General features: G+C 40.5%; 1 protein-coding gene across 3 annotated transcripts in view; it reads right to left on the reverse strand.

Annotated features, from left to right (window-relative positions):
- Positions 1-576: 576 nt before the first annotated feature.
- PTPRG (protein tyrosine phosphatase receptor type G) overlaps positions 577-18391 on the reverse strand; it is a 783084-nt gene continuing 765269 nt past the window's right edge. For all 3 annotated transcript variants that reach the window (XM_069084201.1, XM_069084200.1, XM_069084202.1), the window contains 4 exons: positions 17520-17666; positions 16305-16447; positions 6968-7103; positions 577-5344 (listed from right to left, as the gene is read on the reverse strand). In XM_069084201.1, coding sequence (XP_068940302.1) covers positions 5198-5344; positions 6968-7103; positions 16305-16447; positions 17520-17666 — 573 coding nt within the window. In that variant the 3' untranslated portion in view covers positions 577-5197. The remainder of the gene's footprint in view (positions 5345-6967; positions 7104-16304; positions 16448-17519; positions 17667-18391) is intronic.

The raw sequence follows: 18391 nt of genomic DNA on the forward strand, positions 1-18391 counted from the left end.
TATCTTTGTTACTTCGGACAAGTTACTTCTCTCTAGGCCTTAGGTTATCTCACTTGCAAAATGAGGGAGTTGGCCTAATTATGTTCTTCATTTATTTTTGTTTTTTTATTTTGATAATCATGTTTCAATATAGTTGGTCCTCCCATGTATTTTAGGCATTTAAAAACATCATTCCAAGAAGGGTCCCATGGGCTTTGCCAGTTTGCTCGAGTCCAGGACACAATAAAGGTTGAGAGCCCTTGGCCTCAGTCATGTCTAAACTCCAGCTCCAAATCTTGGTATCCTCATCTGTCAAATGAGGGCGCTGAACTAGGTAATCTGTAAGGTTCTCTACCACTCTCTGTGATCTGAATTTTAAAAGAGCTATGCCCTTTTTTTTTCATTGTAATGTCAACAGTTGCTAAAGAGTGGGGTTTGAAGGTGAGAAAGAGAAGGGGTAGTGTAACCTTTGATGTTTAAGAATGGGATGAATATCAACACTGTACCACAACACAGTGTAAATAAGTTACCTGCTTTCATTTGGGTACTGGCAGACTGCTAGATGACACTGTCTCACAGAATGCTCAACACCACCAATACATCAAAAAACCATACTTTATTTTATGTATAGCAATACAATTTACATATTAAATAACACTATCATAGAATGATTTGATATAGTTTTAAACAGAACCAAAAAAGGTAATTCTTCAAGTTACAAAAAACCCCAAAAACAAAATGGAAAAAAACCCCAAAACAAAACACCACTTTTTCCAAAATGGGTCCAATGCAACAGATGTGTTTAATGACTCATTAGGCCTAATTCCTATTGCCCTCTGACAATGGAATGAAAAAGAAAATCCAACTTTCACAATCACTGCCCCAAAGAAAGAACATGGCGTTGGATTCTTTTGGAATGTGATGATGGTCCGTGCTACTTTCAGTACACAGAAAGGCTGTATTCACATATCCACCGCACACACACACAAAAAAAACAACTATGAAGGAGTTGAAACTAGAAAAAAATCAGCTTTATATGAAAATATAAAATTCTATGATTATATACCATAGATACAAAGTTCCCAGAAGATGCTTATCCAAGCAACAAAATATTTACAGTTTTAATGATTTCTGCTATTTCAAAATGAAGTCAAAGAAACGTGAGTCAACATGAAGGCCGAGTTCTTTAGAAACAATGGCTGCTCGCTAGTTTCAAATGTCTTAACAAAAAGAGTCACTTCCCCAAATGTTGGGAGAGTCGTGACAGCTTATAAAATTGATGGTCTCCTCTTCTGGAGACATGTTTATTCTTAAAACTCAAGATATTTTTCTTGAAATTAATTAATCCTCTGTAGAAAATGTTTCCCTTTGCAAATATTTAACAAAAATACTAAAAAGTTTATTTTTTTAACAGCTAAGACAAAGTCAAGGGCCAAATATCTTTATTACAATTCCATCTCTCAATTTTTGCATGTCTTCTCCCTAGAGATCAGCAAAGCCAATGTCTCACGTTGAATGACAACTTAGGGCAAATCCAAAAGTTTAGCAAGAAATCTAGTTACAGCTGTTAAAGAAAAAAAAAAGCAGGCATTTTCCCTTCATATACAAATTCACTGGCACCAAGGGAATAGAAACTTCAGAACACAGGAGTTGGAAATGCATCTTAAAGCATGACTGCTAAATCTTTAAGACAAACTATGTTTCAATCTTCCTTCCTTAAATTATGGTGGGTTTTTGTTGTTTTATTTTATTTTATTTTTTGCTGAGAATTAGTAATATGTATCTTTGGTAAAACTGGTATCTCTAGTTTAACTTTTAAATATATCAGTTTTTTTAAAAAAAAGCAAAGAAATTCTGAGCTGGGCAGTTGTGCTGTGTCATTTAAAAATAGTTCAGGTTATTTTTCAGGTTCCAAGACATTAATTAGCCTGGGCTAACATCTCATATGATCAGGACCATTAAGAAAATAACCTTCTCTGATCCAGCTGCTTGGAATGGACTCCAAAGGACTTAAAAATCAGGAAAAACCGACTAACATTCTTTCCAAAACCCTACTGGTAGGCAAGCCTTTTGAAATGTAAAAGGAGAAATGTGACTTTCAAATGAAAAATATTCTGATATACTAAGAATGCCACTTCTCAGGTGTCCAGAACCCATAGCCAATTGGTCTGATCATTCGAATTCAGTTTTGTGTGATGGCTGTATGCTGTTTCTTTAGGGCTTAAATTCACCAAAGAGCTTCTCATATAGTCAAGCATGCATGAATTTGCAATAGCTATTTCTTTTCCCCCTGAGTGCAAGTGATAATAACCTTGTTCTGTAGTTAAGCCATGTACTTATGTCTCAAAGAATGAACGTGGATGCATTCTTTTAGACTCTCTGCTACTGGGAAGATGGTACAAACTTGTGTATTTAGAGTTCAAATGGGAAAGAGTTGGATGGACACCTCTATCTTCCTGTGAAAAAGTATATGAACTACTTTGGCAAGACAGAGCAGTAACTCAAGAGTGGATAGGGATCTTGTAGACTTTGGTTCAGTTCTGCTATGGAAACTGCCTGATTCATTCCTAAGAACTTCTGAATTTCCCTTAGAATGTAGTTTCTAGCCTATGCATTAGCCAGCTCTTTCTTTTGACACAAGGTAAATGATGACCAAGTTCAACAAAACTTAGATGAAAGTTATTTTCCATAAATTGAGCCCTCAGTAAATAACACAAAAATGCATACTTTCTATGTATTTTTTTCTATTGACACCCAACATTCACTTTTACCAATACAATCACTGCAAATGAAAATGAGTCCTAGCTCTAACATTATTTCATATAGGGATGGGGGAGAGGGGAGGGTTAAGAGGGAGGCCCAAAATGTGGCAATCAATCTCCCATCACCATTCATTTCCCACTGTGACCTTCTCTGTTAAACCAATACTAAAATGAGCAGGAGCCCATGGAAAGTAAACATGCACTAAAATGCAAATAATGGAATACCTCATCAGACTCAAATCTCTGGATTTTACCATGATTTGAGACCCTCCCTTCTTCACAGGTCTCTGAAGGACCTCTGATTTCCATCAAAGAACACAAAACATCCAATGGTCCAACTTCCTCACACCACTAGTTGGGATTTCCCGGTGCCAATTTCAGTGGCAACAGTGGGAGTGGTAAAATGTCTCTGAATCCACCTGTCACATGCAGAACAAGTAAGCACTACCATTAAAGGAAGTCTCTGCAGGACAGATCTCCAGACTAGTATAACAATCATTCTTGTTGAGGCTTGTATGATGGTCAGATCAGGAGGCATACCTCATCAGGGCTTGTAAGCAAATGACTGAAAAGCTGTTTCACTTGAGAAAGTGCCACCCAAAAGCTGTCACTTTGGGGTTCAGCCCACCACCATGTCATTCCTTAAGCAACTCTCCATACCATGACTGTATGGTTGGCCTTTTGATAATGCCAAATTGAAGTGAGTTTGATAATCACTTAATGTTCTCAAGTGCCTGGCCACATGGACTTAGATATTCTTGTCTGTGAGTTCAGTGTTTTATTAAACATACAACTTATTTTTACCAGACCCAGGGCTTCTGAGGCCAGCTTCCCATTTTCTGAGCAGCCATCTCTAGTATATGCATGCATGCAAATAAAATCAATTGGATCCTCCTAAGTATGATTGGGTTTTCCCACCTAACAGTTTACAGAACTATCTTAACTCTCTTCATTTTTCCATTAAGGCAAAAATCCTATTGTGTTTCAAAGAGTGAGCACAATCCAAGATTCACTAAACAAAATAAGTTTCTCTTGGCCATGGTTGAGAATATCAGTCTTAGTTACGGAGATGCAAGTATACATTCACACACATGTGTGTGTCTGTACAATGTCTGCTTTCGCTCCTAGAAAAGACAGACCGTAATTACAGATTCATTGCTAACCTCAAATGTGGGAGTTCCAGCAACCAACTCCAAGTTCCCAACTTTTGCCAACCCAGTGTTTTCATCTTAAAATGAGACTAAGAACCTTGAAATGATAGGAAAAAAAGATCAGATCTTATTTGGAAGGGGATATGTTAACTAAGAGATTTGTCATGAAAAGTTTGGCAAGAAAAGAAGGAGAATGCTAACTTGGTAGGTAGTTTTTATTAGATTGCTTCACCAGGAATATGGATCAGTACTTTTGAGCACTCGTTTCAAAATTACACACCTGCAAAAATGGCAACAAGTGAGATTAAGGAAATGTTCATTTCATTCAACAACATCCCACTGGGGGTGATGTCATGGTCAAGAAGCATTAATGTAAAGGAATTAAAGGTATTCAATAGCGCAGTTATGGAAAATATTGCTACCTCTATTTTTTTAAAGACAGCCCTGATTTTACTGTGTTGCTGATTCAGATCATTATGATGGATATAACAAACATTATGATCCACATGGCTGCCATAAAACCCAGAAAGCAATGTCAGCCTTTATTTGGACATAACTGTGAATTCTGAAGTGGAGTCTGTAACCTGCTGCCTATGTCCCACATGGTTTTGCACACTTTGCCAATGGTAAGTGAAGGACATATGAAGCAGCTACCATGCCTCCAAGCTATCCCAGTGGAAATCAGAGCCACCACAAATGGAATCGTTTAATGCCCAGGAGGCAATTACACCTTGTTCATATACATGGCTACCAATCCCCTGCTAAAGTCTGAAAACAAAACAAAACAAAACAACACGGCAACAACAGTGTTCATCCACTCTACTGAACTACAAAAGGCATACAATATCGACCAAAGTGATTGAAAGAGTAAGGGAGGGGGCTGGGGACAAGTACAGCGCTGTTGGTTAAAAAGAATGGGACTGGTTTAGCATTCACAAATCAACGACTCAAGGCTCACTGTCATTAACAAAAACCATCACTGCATGGGACTAAAAGTAGCAATATGTCGCCATGGAATGTCAGACCAGGGGTCGCTTTTGTAGTAAGATATTATAGGCAGTAACACTGATCAGATAGTGCAAACGAGATAAAGTTGTGTTTCACTGTGTGAAATAAACAGAGGTGCAAATGCTCAGTAGGATACCATTAAGACATAAAATGGCAAAAAATAAATATCAAAACTTTTTATCAGTGTAAAAAAGTAACTGGGTTATTGTATAACCTAGAGTCTGGCAAAAAAGGCCTCAAAAAAGTTCTCTCAGTCTTCCTTCGTTCTACAAATCAAGTGCCTCTTCAGGATTCCAATTACACTAGAGACTCCATGCTCTCGGCAGGGTCTGATTCATCGGCTATCAGCACGGCGCCATTTTTGTCCACGGTCATGGGACCGTTTCCATTTTCTTTAGTGCTAACCAGGCTGAGCATTGCTTTGTAGACAAACTGGTACTGTTCCTAGAAAGTGAAATAAGAGAATACAGTTTTGGGTTAATGCTGAGCCAAAAAAGTGAGTGAAGTCATTCAATCCCATGTGACTGGCTCATGTACCAGTCAGTCAATAAATACTCATTAAATACCAATTATGTGCTAGGATTCAACAACCTCATATACATATATCTATATCTATCTATCTTAATTAACATTTTCCCCCTAGGAAGTGTGTGTGTGACTAGAATTGATGGGGAGACCCTCTATTTTTGTAGATTGGTAACTTGGCAGAATCATGTTGGGTCCCTGGGGCACTGTGGGTGAAGGGACGTTCTGCCCATTGTCACACAGTGGAAGGCAGGACTTAAGGATGCCTGACTTTAATCAATCAGTCAATCAATCAAAAAGTATTTATTAAGCACCTACCAGCCACTTGGGATAAAAAAGGCAAAAATTAAGCACACCTGATCCCTTAAGATGTATACATTCTGTTCAAGTGACTGTATTCTAAGTCTTGTTCTGGACACTAAGATTCATCTCTAGAGTTTATACAGCACTTCAGGTTTTGCAAAGATATCATTTGATCCTCACAACAACCCTGGGAAGTAAATTGCTGTCACTGTCACCATTTACAGATGAGGAAATTAAGGAGGGTGATGACATGATTTGCTCCAGGCCCAGGGCTCTATCCTCTATTCTACTTAGTTTCAATTCAATTCAATAAACCTTTATTAAGTGACTATTCTGTACCAGGCAGGGAAGCTAGTTGGATGGAGTTTAGGGCCTGGAGTCAGGAAGAGTTCATATCTGGCCTTAGGCACATTCTAGCTACATGACTCTGGGCAAGTCACTTAACCCTATTTGCCTCAGTTTCCTCCTCTGTAAAAATGAGTTGGAGAAGGAAATGGCCAACCACAGATGAGGAGCTGAGACAAAGAGGGATTAAATGCCTTGCCCAGGGTCATACATCTAGTAAGTGTCTCTGAGGCCAGATTTGAATCTGGAAGATGAGTATCCCTGACTCCAAGCCCAGTGCTCTATCCACTGTGGCCCCTTGAAGACAATAGGGAATTCTAAGTCATGGAATTTCCACCAAGCATGGCAGAAAGTCTGAGTGTAGGTACCTAGAGAGAGGAGACGGAGTACTGTGTGTTAGGAAAAGCAAGGAGGTCAGTTTGGCAACAGTGCAGAGTTCAGGAAGGGAACAAATGTATAAAGATGGGCTTTGACCAGTCAATGAAGGGCTTTACAATCCAAATAGAAGAATCCATATTTTATGAAAAAAAATAATAATAGGGAGCCACTGGAATTTCCAGAGTAGGAGAGTAACATGGTCAGATTTGTTTAAGGAAAATCCCTTTGGTAGCTGCCCTTGGAATGATGTTTCTAGATTTGTTAGGTTTTTCTAGATGGTGGATATATCTGCACAGAACATTTTGATTTTGGTAGAAATCAACATTTTTTTCAAGGCAGCAAGTTGAGTGCTGTCCACTGGCACTACAGATAGCTGTAAACTGATAAGAACTTGCAGGTTGAAGTAATCTGATCAAAGCTCAATGCAGAAATAACCGAGCCCAAGTCATCGGAAATAAAAGAGGGTCTTAAGTTTTAATGTCCACATTAGCGGCTAGAAGGTGAGTCATTACTTACAATGTCTGTGAAGACTCCAGGCCTCATAAGATTGATCATCTTCGCTACCTGGAAAACATCCACGGCGTTTTCATTCTCCAGCTGCTGGGACAGTGTGGTAAGGGCACAAAGCATTCCTGCTGAAACTGCTCCGTACCTGGGGAAGAAGATGACACGGCTCCTTTAGACATACTGAGAGATTGGAAGCAGAGACACTGGAAAGGACTGATCGTCTGGGCTTCTCCTGAGCCGCTGCACAGGGAGCTGGGAGATGAGTGAGGCAGCAGGGATTATGTGAACACAGCCACGCTGGAGACACCACAGCAACCACTGGCTTTAACAGCTAAGATTGAACTTGGAGTCGGAAAGATCCAGGTTCAGATTCTGCCTCTGACACTTGCTACCTGTGTGACCATGGGCAAACCACTCTTTCTCTCTGAGCCTCAGGCTTCTTATCTGAAAAATGGTACTGGTAATATCTATCATTCATGGTATTACTATGCTAATAGGTATTATTAGTAGTAATTGGTCTCTTTTTTCTGTCTCTCCCTTATCCCTCTCTTTTTCCATCTCTCCCTCGTTTCCTTTCTTTCTCTCTCTCTCTCCTTCCTTCCTTCTTTCTCCCTTTGTCTCTCCCTCTCCTTTCCTCCTTCTCCCTCTGTCTGTCTCTTCCTCTTCTTCACTCCTGTCTCTTTCCTTCCCTTCTCCCTTTCTTTCTGTCTCTCTCTCCTTCCCACCTTTCCCTTTGTCTCTCCCTCTCCTTTTCTCTCTCTGTTTCTTTCTGTCTCCCCTTCTCCTTCCCTCCTTCTCCCTTTCTCTCTATTTCTTTAATACCAGTTACAGATTTAATGGACAGGCAATCACTATGGGGTCATGAAGGGAGTGATGACATTCTGCCTTAGATGTAAAGCAGAATAAAGACACTTTATGGCAACTCTACTCAGGATGGATTAGAGGGGACAGAGAGCAGAGGGGGGAAGACCTGGGACGCGGCTATTGCCAAGAGTTTAGGCAGGGGGTAATGAGGGCTCATACTAGAGTGGGAGTACAGGGAACAGAAGGAAAGTCATGGGGAGCAAGGAGCATTGGGAAGGTAGAACTGGCTCAGTAACCTGAGAGAGTTTATGTTACACAGAGTATATCTAACCACTGTGCTCCTGAACTAGCAGAAGCTTTCTTCAATAGGATAAAGGACTGTATCATCACTAACAAAGCTGGAAGGGTCCTTGGCAGTTATCTAGGACAACTTCCTCCTTTACAGATAAGGAAGTGGTGGCTCCAACAGCTCCAATGCAAATTGGATTTGGAACCCAGGCCCTTGAACTCCGGTGCCCTAGAAAAAAGAATGATTTTTATATCACCTGCATTTATTCTCCAATGCTCCTTCCATTGTACCATTTTAACTGTGTTTTTTTTCTTTTAAACTCCAGCACTGGGTACTGACATTGCTAGGGCAGCGATTAGAGAAGTCAGATGTTATTATGTAGAAATGGATGTCCAGATGTCATGCACAGCTGGGGATGGCTAGAATCTAAGATCGGTTTAAGATGCTGCTGCATCGTGATGGAAAGTGAGGGTTGCCTGAATTCTTGTAGGCAGGATGTAAACAGAAAACAAAGGTTGGAAAGGTGCCTTTCAGGTTCTGGACTATGTGATGTGAACAGGGAATTCTCAAGAAAACTTCAATGACAGTTATTTTTCCTTAAAAATATTAAATTATGTAACAATAATTATGAATGATGGTTTTGGGGAATGATAGGCATAATTTTCTGTTTGCTCCCTGATTTCTCTCATCTCCTCTGTCCCAAGGATCAGGATTTTATAGCTTCTATCAGTAGATTTGTTCTTAGTTTGGGAAATGATGGGTTAGAGCATCGAATGGAATGGAATGGAATGTGTGTGTGTGTGTGTGTGTGTGTGTGTGTGTGTGTTCTAAGATAGGAGAAAAACAGCTGATGTGATTTAGTCCCTAGGATTATCTACTAAATCATAGATTTACATCTTTAAATTAAGGGGTTTAGACCAGATGACCTCTAAGGCTCCTTCTAGCTCTGCAAATGTATGACACTTTTCCTAATGGAGGTTGACATTTAGCGGATGGGGAGCCCAGTGGCTGCATATACTCTGTACATAACAATATCCATTCTGTTATCAATGGACTTATATATCTGCTAAGTCTTCAATCTCCTGTTGGTGGAGAGAGTTCCTATACCAGGAAGGAAAATCACAGAACTTTTGCATATTCAGAGGGAGACAAGGGGGATCCTTGGGGAAAAACAAAACAACTGTGCCTTGGGATTAACAAGTTTAGAGATGACAAGAAAAAAGATTAAAGAAAATGAAGGAAGTCCTCTCTGCAGTAAAGATGGGGAATGACATCTAGTATTGTGGAAGGAGACCAGACTCAGAGGTAAAGACCTAATTCCAAGTCCTGGCTTTGCCACAATGACCTTTGGACCAATCCACTTAATCTTTCTGGGTGTATTTCCTTGTCTGTAAAATGAAGGAATTGGTTTGGAAAATCTCTAAGGTGCCTTCCTACTCTTAATCCTGTGAATATAGTATTAGAGGTGAGTGGAAGACTCAATGTGAACTCTAAGGAAAAAAAAATATACTTGGGATATCTTTCTTGATGGATAAAGGTTTGTAGCAAGGACAGACCATCAGCAGTTGGTACAAATGAAAAGCTATGCACTATACTTTCACAGCACCTAGCAAAGCCCATGGTACATAGTAGGTGCTTGAAATATCTTTGCTGAATGAATGAAATGAGCCTCGTGGTGTTTTCCATAAAGGAGATGTATGGTGGCTGGCATTTCTACAGGGTCAATGAGTAATGTTATTTTCATACACAGCTATCCTTAGTCACTTAGGCCAATCTATGATGGAGAGAAATGTTTTTTGGGGAAAAAAACCCTAAAATGACTGAGTACTATCTTCAATGAATGTTAGTCATGTAATGGGAGACTTTCAGAATGCCATGAGGAACATGAGTCGTGGTTTTTAAAATTGGCCATAATGATGCAGATTCAGCTACTGAGAAAGGGGGTCTGTAGTATTCTGAAAATGCTGTTTATTTCAGAGTAAGGCACCTAAAAAAGAGTATTTGTGAGCTATCAGATTAAATCTTGGCACCAAGTATGAATGAGTGTGAGCTTTAGTATCTGAGACAGAGTATCCCATGCATGGAAGCCGGAGCTCATTAAATGGAATATAACAGAAACTCTGGTTCTAAAAATGGTCCCCAAATGTTAATAATTTAATAAAATCCTACTATTTTATGAAGAATCTTAAAGAGCTTTGACTGGTGTTCCAAAGTAATTATTTCAAAGAAATAGAACAGAAGTTCACTGTCTTAACAGTTCCAACATTGCATGGTGGGAAGAGGAGAAATGGACTAAAGATAACCAGTCTTGTTTTCACCTAAAACCATTTCACAATATTTGTTTAAAATAAAAAAGATTCTGGAGGACAGGGAATGTTTTACTTTTCTCTTTGTATCTCAGGTGCCTACTGCAGTGTTGAGCACATTTTGTTCTTGTTGGTCAGTCATATTTGATTCTGTGACCCCATTTAGGGTTTTCTTAGCAAAGATACTAGGGTGTTTGCCATTTCTTTCTCTAGCTCATTTTACATATGAGGAAACTGAGACAAACAGGGTTAACCGACTTGCCCAGGGTCACAGAGCGGTTAAATATCTGATGTTGGATTTGAACTCATGAAGATGAGTCTTCCTGACTCTAAGCCCAGTGCTCTATGTACTGTGGCAACACCAACCGGCATGCCCACTGAGCACATAGTAAGTGTTTAATAATTACTTATTGTAGATCAGTGGAATAGGTTAGGTACACAAGACACAGTAGTCAACAATTATAGCAATCTGCTGTTTGATAAATCCAAAGACCCCAGCTTCTGGGATAAGAACTCACTGTTTGACAAAAACTGCTGCAAAAACTGGAAAATAGCATGGCAGAAATTGGGCATAGACCAAAGACTGCTGGCACTATATACCAGAATAAAGTACAAATGGGTACACAATCTAGGTATAAAGGCTAATACTATAAACAAATTAGAGGAGCAAGGAATAGTTTATCTGTCAGATTTATGGAGAATGGAGAAATTATGACCAAACAAGAGATTATGAAATATAATATGGATAATTTTGATTACATTAAATTGAAAAGTTTTTGCAGAAACAAAGTCAATGCAACCAAGATTAGGAGGGAAGCAGAAAACTGGGAAAGAATTTTTTACAACCAGTGTCTCTGATAAAGATCTCATTTCTAAAATATACAGAGAACTGAGTCAAATTTACAAGAATACAAGTCATTCCCCAATTGATAAATTGTCAAAGGATATGTACAGGCAGTTTTTGGAGGAAGAAATTAAAGCTATAGTCATGTGAAAAAATGCTCTAAATCACTTTGATTAGAGAGATGCAAATCAAAAGAACTCTGAGGTACCACATCACACCTATCAGATTGGCTAATATGGCAAAACAGAAAAATGATAAATGTTGGAGAGGATGTGGGAATGTCAGAACACTAATTCATTGTTGGTGGAGTTGTGAGCTTATCCAACCATTCTGGAGAGCAATTTGGAACTATGCCCAAAAGGCTATAAAAATGTGTATACCTTTTGACCCAGTAATACCACTTCTAGGGCTGTATCCCAGAGAGATCATAAAAATGGGAAAAAGGACTCAAATGGACAAAAATATTTATAGCAGCTCTTTTTGTGGTGGCCAAGAACTGGGAATTGAGGGGACACCAATCAACTGGAGTATGGCTAAACAAGCTGTGGAATATGAATGTCATGGAATACTATTATGCTATAAGAAATGATGGACTTCAGAGAAACCTGGAAAGACTTATATGAACTAACACTGAGTGAAGGGAGTAGAACCAGGAGAATATTGTATACAGTAATAGCCACAGTCTGTAAGCAGTTTAGCAAAATCAATTAACTGGACATCAGAGTATGAAAGTGTATGCAATATTCCACACCCAGAGTCCCTTCTCTACCTCTGAAAAGAAGGGAAGGAGGTTGATGGAGCAGACAGTGATCAGTTACTCTAGGTTTGTGAAAAGCCTGGTAAAGACAGAAGGACTCTATTCAGAGGAAGGCATCAGACTTGTTGGGATTTCAGTGATATTAGCTGTTAGAGGCAAAACATCATTCCATCTGAGCTCTCCCCCGCTCTGAAGTTCCCCATGCTCACTGCTGCCACTGTCCAAGCAAACAGGGTATACAGGGTGATGATAACTCCAAGTCATCAGGAATGGACTTAATTGCCTTTTAATGAATGAAGCTGGGAAGGGTCAGCCAGTCGATCCTAGAAATATTTCCATTAGAAATCATTCACATAAAAGTCAGTGCTTTGGAGACAAATTATCCGGACAAGTCACCTCTTTGGACTTGACCCTTCTCCATAAGTGAGGTGGCACTGGATTTAACTAGTGCCTCACAGGTGAAACTTATTTCATTTCTTAGAGATCTGTCCCTATCTCAGGATGAAGATAAGTTTTGTCTACCTAGGACTGGCACTTAAAAATCCCCCAGGTTAGGGCACACGTGATGTTTCACTCCTTCAGGAATAAAGAGCTGGGGCTTTCACCCTGGGGTCGCTTTCAGTTTCAGTTACTTTTGCTTGACGTCCAGAGGAGCCACCTTTAAGCATCTGGCACAGACTCCCCTGCCATCAACAAACATGCCTGAAAGCCATATGCACGTGAGGAGCTCTAGTAAAGCCTTTCTGGAGGTCTAACAGTGCCCTGCTCCATGAACACAGGAGGAGCTGTGTGCCATTGACATAAAATGCTTCCAGGTTTCCCACTGTAGTTTAACTATGAGGGTGGGGTTTCGAGGGCAGAAATGGTAGAACTTTCCTGGAATCAATGTAGCTCATGAAAACCCAGAGGTATGTGTGTGGGAGAGTCAGGTCAGTGGGAAAACTGAAGTAAAAGACCCAACAGGGGAAATCAGCTGGACAGAAACTGAGCAAAGCACCTCTGTTTCTTTGATCAAAGTAATAATCAGATGCTTCAGGCCCCACAACAAATTTCTGGCCCTGACTTACATAAAGAGGCTGTCTACAGGGATCAAAATAACTGTGGTTTTAGGGGTGGCTAGGTGGTACAGTGACTAGAGAACCAGGTCTGGAGTCAGCAGGACCTGAGTTCAAATCTGACCTCAGATACTTAATACAAAACTAGTCATGTGACCCTGGGCAAGTCACTTAAATCCAATTGCCCTGCATTCCCCCTTCCAAAAAGCAAAAACAAAACAAATCAAAATAACTGTGTTTTTTCAGATTTTCACTACTCTTTGTGCTATGTAGACAGAGCTGCAATGAGGTTGCTAAGAGTATGGGACTGTTTCATTCTTGTATTTGTGGCCTAGCATTTAGTACAATTCCTGGAACATGGCAGGCATTTAATAAATGCTTAGTGTTTGGCTGACCTAAATTGGTTGACCAAGCTTGACTCTAGAGAAGATGTGAAAAAATGTGGGGAAGGAGACGTGTGGAATATTGAATATGGCTGGGTTTGCTAAACTGCTTTTTTTTCTTCTTCCTTAAATTTTTTTGTAACCTCTCAGGGGTAAAGAAAGGGAAGGGAATATTCAGAAATAAAAGCAAGGGATATCAATAGATATCCTCTATCTATTATCAAATAAATAAATATCAAAATAAAAACATAAATATCAAAATTTAAACAAGTTTAAATTTTTTTTTAAACAGTGAAGTCTGATTTCCTGTAATAAAAGGATTATGAATGCCGATAGCTACTCCACCACGGAACATGGCAGCTAGAAAGTGTAGTAACGTTAATAACTGGAAAATCCAAGCAAAATTAATACCGTATTAATCAGTAAGGAATTGCTGATCTCTTATGTAACTCAAATAGCTTATTATATTAATGAAGTATACATATAACTCCAAGAGCTACTCAACAATTGGGTTTAATTCTTTCGAAGTAAGCTGAAATGTGTGATATGGGTAGTGTGAATGTGTCACAAGTTATCTGTGAAAATTATTCAGTGACACAATTTGCCAGGGCATAAACAAGGGGCAGTCCCACTCCTACCCACCCCAAACAAATATCTAAGACCAGAAGGAAAGGGTCCCAAGCACAGAAGAGACACTCCAGAAGGACACAAGCTTGTCCTAGATGGAAGTCAGCACCAGATGAACGTCTAAGACAATAATGAGAGAAACCTCACGCCAGAAGAAATGGCATCGAGCCAGAATAAGACAGGAGGCTGATTTTGCCCCACCAGTAAAATCCTGATAAGAGAAAACCTAAGTAGTCCTCAAAAAGGGATCTGTGAGCAAAACTTCTGGGAACATGTGCACCAAAGGATCCAGAGGAATGGCGGCTTCCAAGGATTCCATGGCACATACCAAAAAACACGTAGCAATTCCTCTACTGCTCCATGATGCAAAAGGGTCCCACCTGCCCCCATCTGGACAAGAACTCATCCCTTCATGACCTACTAGGCTCTGAGATTCCATTGACGTCTACCTTGGTGAGCCACCCATGAACAGAAGGTGAAAGAGCTCACATCTGTGGTTACAAAATCATTTGCTTCCATTACCGGATTTCATCTTCCTATGACCCTATGAGGTAGGTGGTACAAATATTTTACAGATGAGAACTGAGGCTCAGGGTAGTCAAGTGACTGTTCCATGGCTGTATAACTAGTTAAGCTGAGACTCAAACTGGGGTAGGCATTGGTGTTTTCTACTCCATGCTGCCTCTCTTGATAACTTACGATAGTAACAAGTCTGGTTGGCTCCAGATATTGAATTAACAAACACGGTGAGTAATTGAAGTCAATGGTTCTACTGAGATTGAACTGTACTTTCCAAGTACCCATAAAGTCATTGGAACAAAAGTGGAATCAAGCAATTCATAATTATGTCTCATTATTGAAACATCAGTAAGACACACGAAGCACTAGATTCAGGGTCAAAAAGTGACTTTGTGGGCCTGTACCAGCCATGAAGGACAGTGAGGGATGTTCATGTGCCATAAGGTTTCTGTGACTCCACTTCTCTTTTTCTCATTAAGCTCTGAATCTGAGATCAGCAACTTAGCTTGTTCTTAGAAACCAAGTCACCAAGCAGCTGTTGTAAAGGTCATGGACAATCTGCTGCAAAGTTTTAAAAGTTTCTTTCCCAGTTATTTGCACAGTAGAAAGAGTGCTGACTCTGGAGGCAGGGGATCTGGGTTCAAATTCCAGTTCTGATGTTTGCTACCCATGTGACCTTGTGCAAATTACCTCAATGCCTTGGGTTTCAGTTTCCTTAAATGAAGGGGGTGGATAAGGTGACCTCCAAGGTCCTTCCCAGTTCTAGATCTGGGGTCCTACGATGTTCAGAATGAAGTAGGCAAAATGTAAAAGACACCTGACATGCTGCAAGCTATGCCGATATTAATCAGGAAGGGCGCTGGTAAAATAGAGAAGGTCAAGAGGAGGCAGTGAGCGCATGTCATGAAGAATAGAAGATATTTTGCCTGGAAAAGAATAGTTTTGGCAGATGGAAGGGAGGACACAACATGCTGCCTTCAAGGATGTGAAAGGCTTTCTGTCATGTGGGAGAAGCATCAGACTTTTTTCTTCAGTCTCAGAGGGCATACAACAAGAGGCCAAGAGACTGGGCCTGTGATTTCATTGGCACATGAAACTCCTGGATGAAGGCTTTACCGAGGCAGGCTGGCACCTGCTCCAGGTGATTTGCCCAAGGTCACACAGCCTGAACGTATCAAAGTGAGACCTGACCATAAGTCTTCCTGGCTCTAAGGCTGACCTCCCTCAGGAGGTGGAAGGAGGAGAGGAGAAATATGTCTAAGTAGCTGAGAGTCCAGTTTAAGCTTAAAGCTGCCTATAACAATTGGAGTTATCCAAAAGTGAAATGCTGTGTCTCTGGAGGTGGGAACTTCCTACCTTTCACTGCCTTGAAGTCTTCAGAGACTGGATGGCCTAGGCATAGGCTGGGCTAAATGTCCTCCAAAGTGCCTTCCAACTCAGATTCTATAATACACGGAAGCCACAGGTCCTTAAATAAGAGTCCCTTGTAGCCTTAAACATGGCCATGAATTCATCTCGGAGGGAATTACAATCTTAGAGATACATTGGCTGATGCAAACAATCAGTAAGTTTTGATGTCAATGTTAATGAAATGTAATTTAACAAGAAACTGAAACCTGTGTATGTGCATACATATTTATGAATAAAATTAAATCAGTAAAATCCACACAAAAGTAGAGAAATGGATTTCCCCATTCCCTCTACCATAGCAGTAACTAATTCACGAAAAGCCTTCATGTGTCCAGTGAAGAAATATACTTACTCATCATGAACAATGGTGGGCCCATCTCTTGTTAAGGCCTCTTCTTTGATGACATTGATAAGTTCAAAAGTACTGCTTATTGGGGCATCTGGATTGGGCCATTTGGGACACTGAAAGTGTCGTACTTCTAGGACGTAGTCATCCTAAAAACAACATGACAAACAGGTCAAGGATTATCCATTTAATTCAATCAAAGTTTATCCATTTAATTCAGCGTTCCACTATCTTGAAAACTGGCTTCTGGCCAAGGCACAAGGAAGCAAACTAAGACCGCCACCATGTCCCAATTCTAACAAGAAAACAACAGGATGTAAAGAGGAAGGGACTTCCAGGCCTCACAACAAAATACAAGGGGCTCCTGGTTTACTCTCCCATCAGAGGGATACAAAAAGAGGGGTGCAAAATATTCTGACATGGAGGTGGTAAACTTAAGGTACAGAAAGAAATATTCACAGAGGTGGCCAATGCCACAATTGGTTTTGCTTAAACATTCTTATTTATTACATGGGCTTTTCTTTTTTTTTTAAGGAGTTGGGGGAGGTAGGAGGGAAAGAATACAGATTTGCTAATTTAAAAAGTTTAAAGTTAAAGTCATTTATTTAAAGTAAATGAAAAAAGGAGAGTGGGCCACCGTTTGACCAGTTAAAAGAGTTCTAGGTGTTCACTTAGCCCCATAACTGTTTTCTTGTTTGGCCGCAACCTATGATTTCTTTGGCATGGGGAGCTTCCTGTAATGGAACTCTATCTTCCAGTGCAGATGGGCACCTGGCTCTGGCACCTCGAGTGTCGGAGTTACCCGGGGCACTGGAAGGCCAGGTGACTGGTCACATGGCCAGTTTGTGTCAGAGGCAAGATGACCCCGGGCCTTCCTGACTCCAAGGCCAGCTCTCTCCCCACTGCTTCACTGCGGCCTCAAATGTGGACTTGTGTGGCTCCAAATTACACAGATACAAGGAAAATTTTAGCTTTTGCTTTCCTGGAGCAAGCCCCTCATAAGGCTGATGTTTCAAACATCAGAGAAAGCATGAAGAAGCTCCAGGGAATTGTTTTTGTATCTTTAAAGGGAGGAGAAATTCCTAATCAGTTTGGTTTGATTCTTCTAGCGCTCTGGTGTGAAAAAGCAAGGGCAGAAAGCCTCCTGGTTTTTATGGTTAAAGTCAATGTGATTTGGAAACCCACCAGGAATCTGTCATCCACTGACATGGGGATCTATACCTGTGTCGCTTCGAGGATAAAGTCATGGATGATGATCTGTTCTTCGTTAGAGAGGCACAGTCTGTCCTTGCTAATGAGGGTCACGGTGAAGGCCTCACAGTTCATAGACTCTTCCCGGCTTGGCCAATACACAAACTCATCTTCTGCCTGGGGGAAGAAAACACATTTTACCACTGAGTCATGAAACTTTGCTTTTCTTAATCATACACAAAGTACAACAATGTCTTCTCTTTTTCTTCTCTTCTCTCTCTCTCTCTTTCCCTCCCTCCCTCCCTCCCTCCCTCTCTCTCTCTCTCTCTCTCTCTCTCTCTCTCTCTCTCTCTCTCTCTGTCTCTCTCAACTTAAATAACCAGTTCAAAATCTGAATTCAACAAACATCGACTGTGGTACCAGACACTGTGATAGGCACTGGAAATCAAAGAGAACAAAACAGTCCCTGTCCTCATGGAATTTATATATGTGTTTATTTTGCCGGGAGGGAGAGAGGGGGAGAAGGGGAGGATGGAATGCAACCCGTACACATTCAAGTTAAAAAGGATACGCAAACTATCTATGAAGTAACTGCAAGAGGGAGAGTGTTAATAATTGAGGGGATCAGGAAAGGTTTCCCATAGAAAATGGCACCTGTGTTGTGTTTTGAAGGAAGCTCAAGATTCTAAGGGGCAGTTAGATGGTGCAGTGGATAGGGTTTACTGCCTGGAGTCAGGAAGACCTAAGTTCATATCTGGCCTCAGACACTATCTTACCCTGGGCAAGTTATTTAATCCTGTTTGTCTCAGTTTCCTGATCTGTAAAATGATTTGGAGAAGGAAATGGCAAACCTGTCCAGCATCTCTGCCAAGAAAATCCCAAATGGGTCACAAAGACTCAGA

This window comes from Petaurus breviceps, unplaced genomic scaffold (genome assembly GCF_028583685.1).
Source record: "Petaurus breviceps papuanus isolate PSGF00001 unplaced genomic scaffold, PetGlider_PUasm1.0 174, whole genome shotgun sequence".
Taxonomy (NCBI): Eukaryota; Metazoa; Chordata; class Mammalia; order Diprotodontia; family Petauridae; genus Petaurus; species Petaurus breviceps.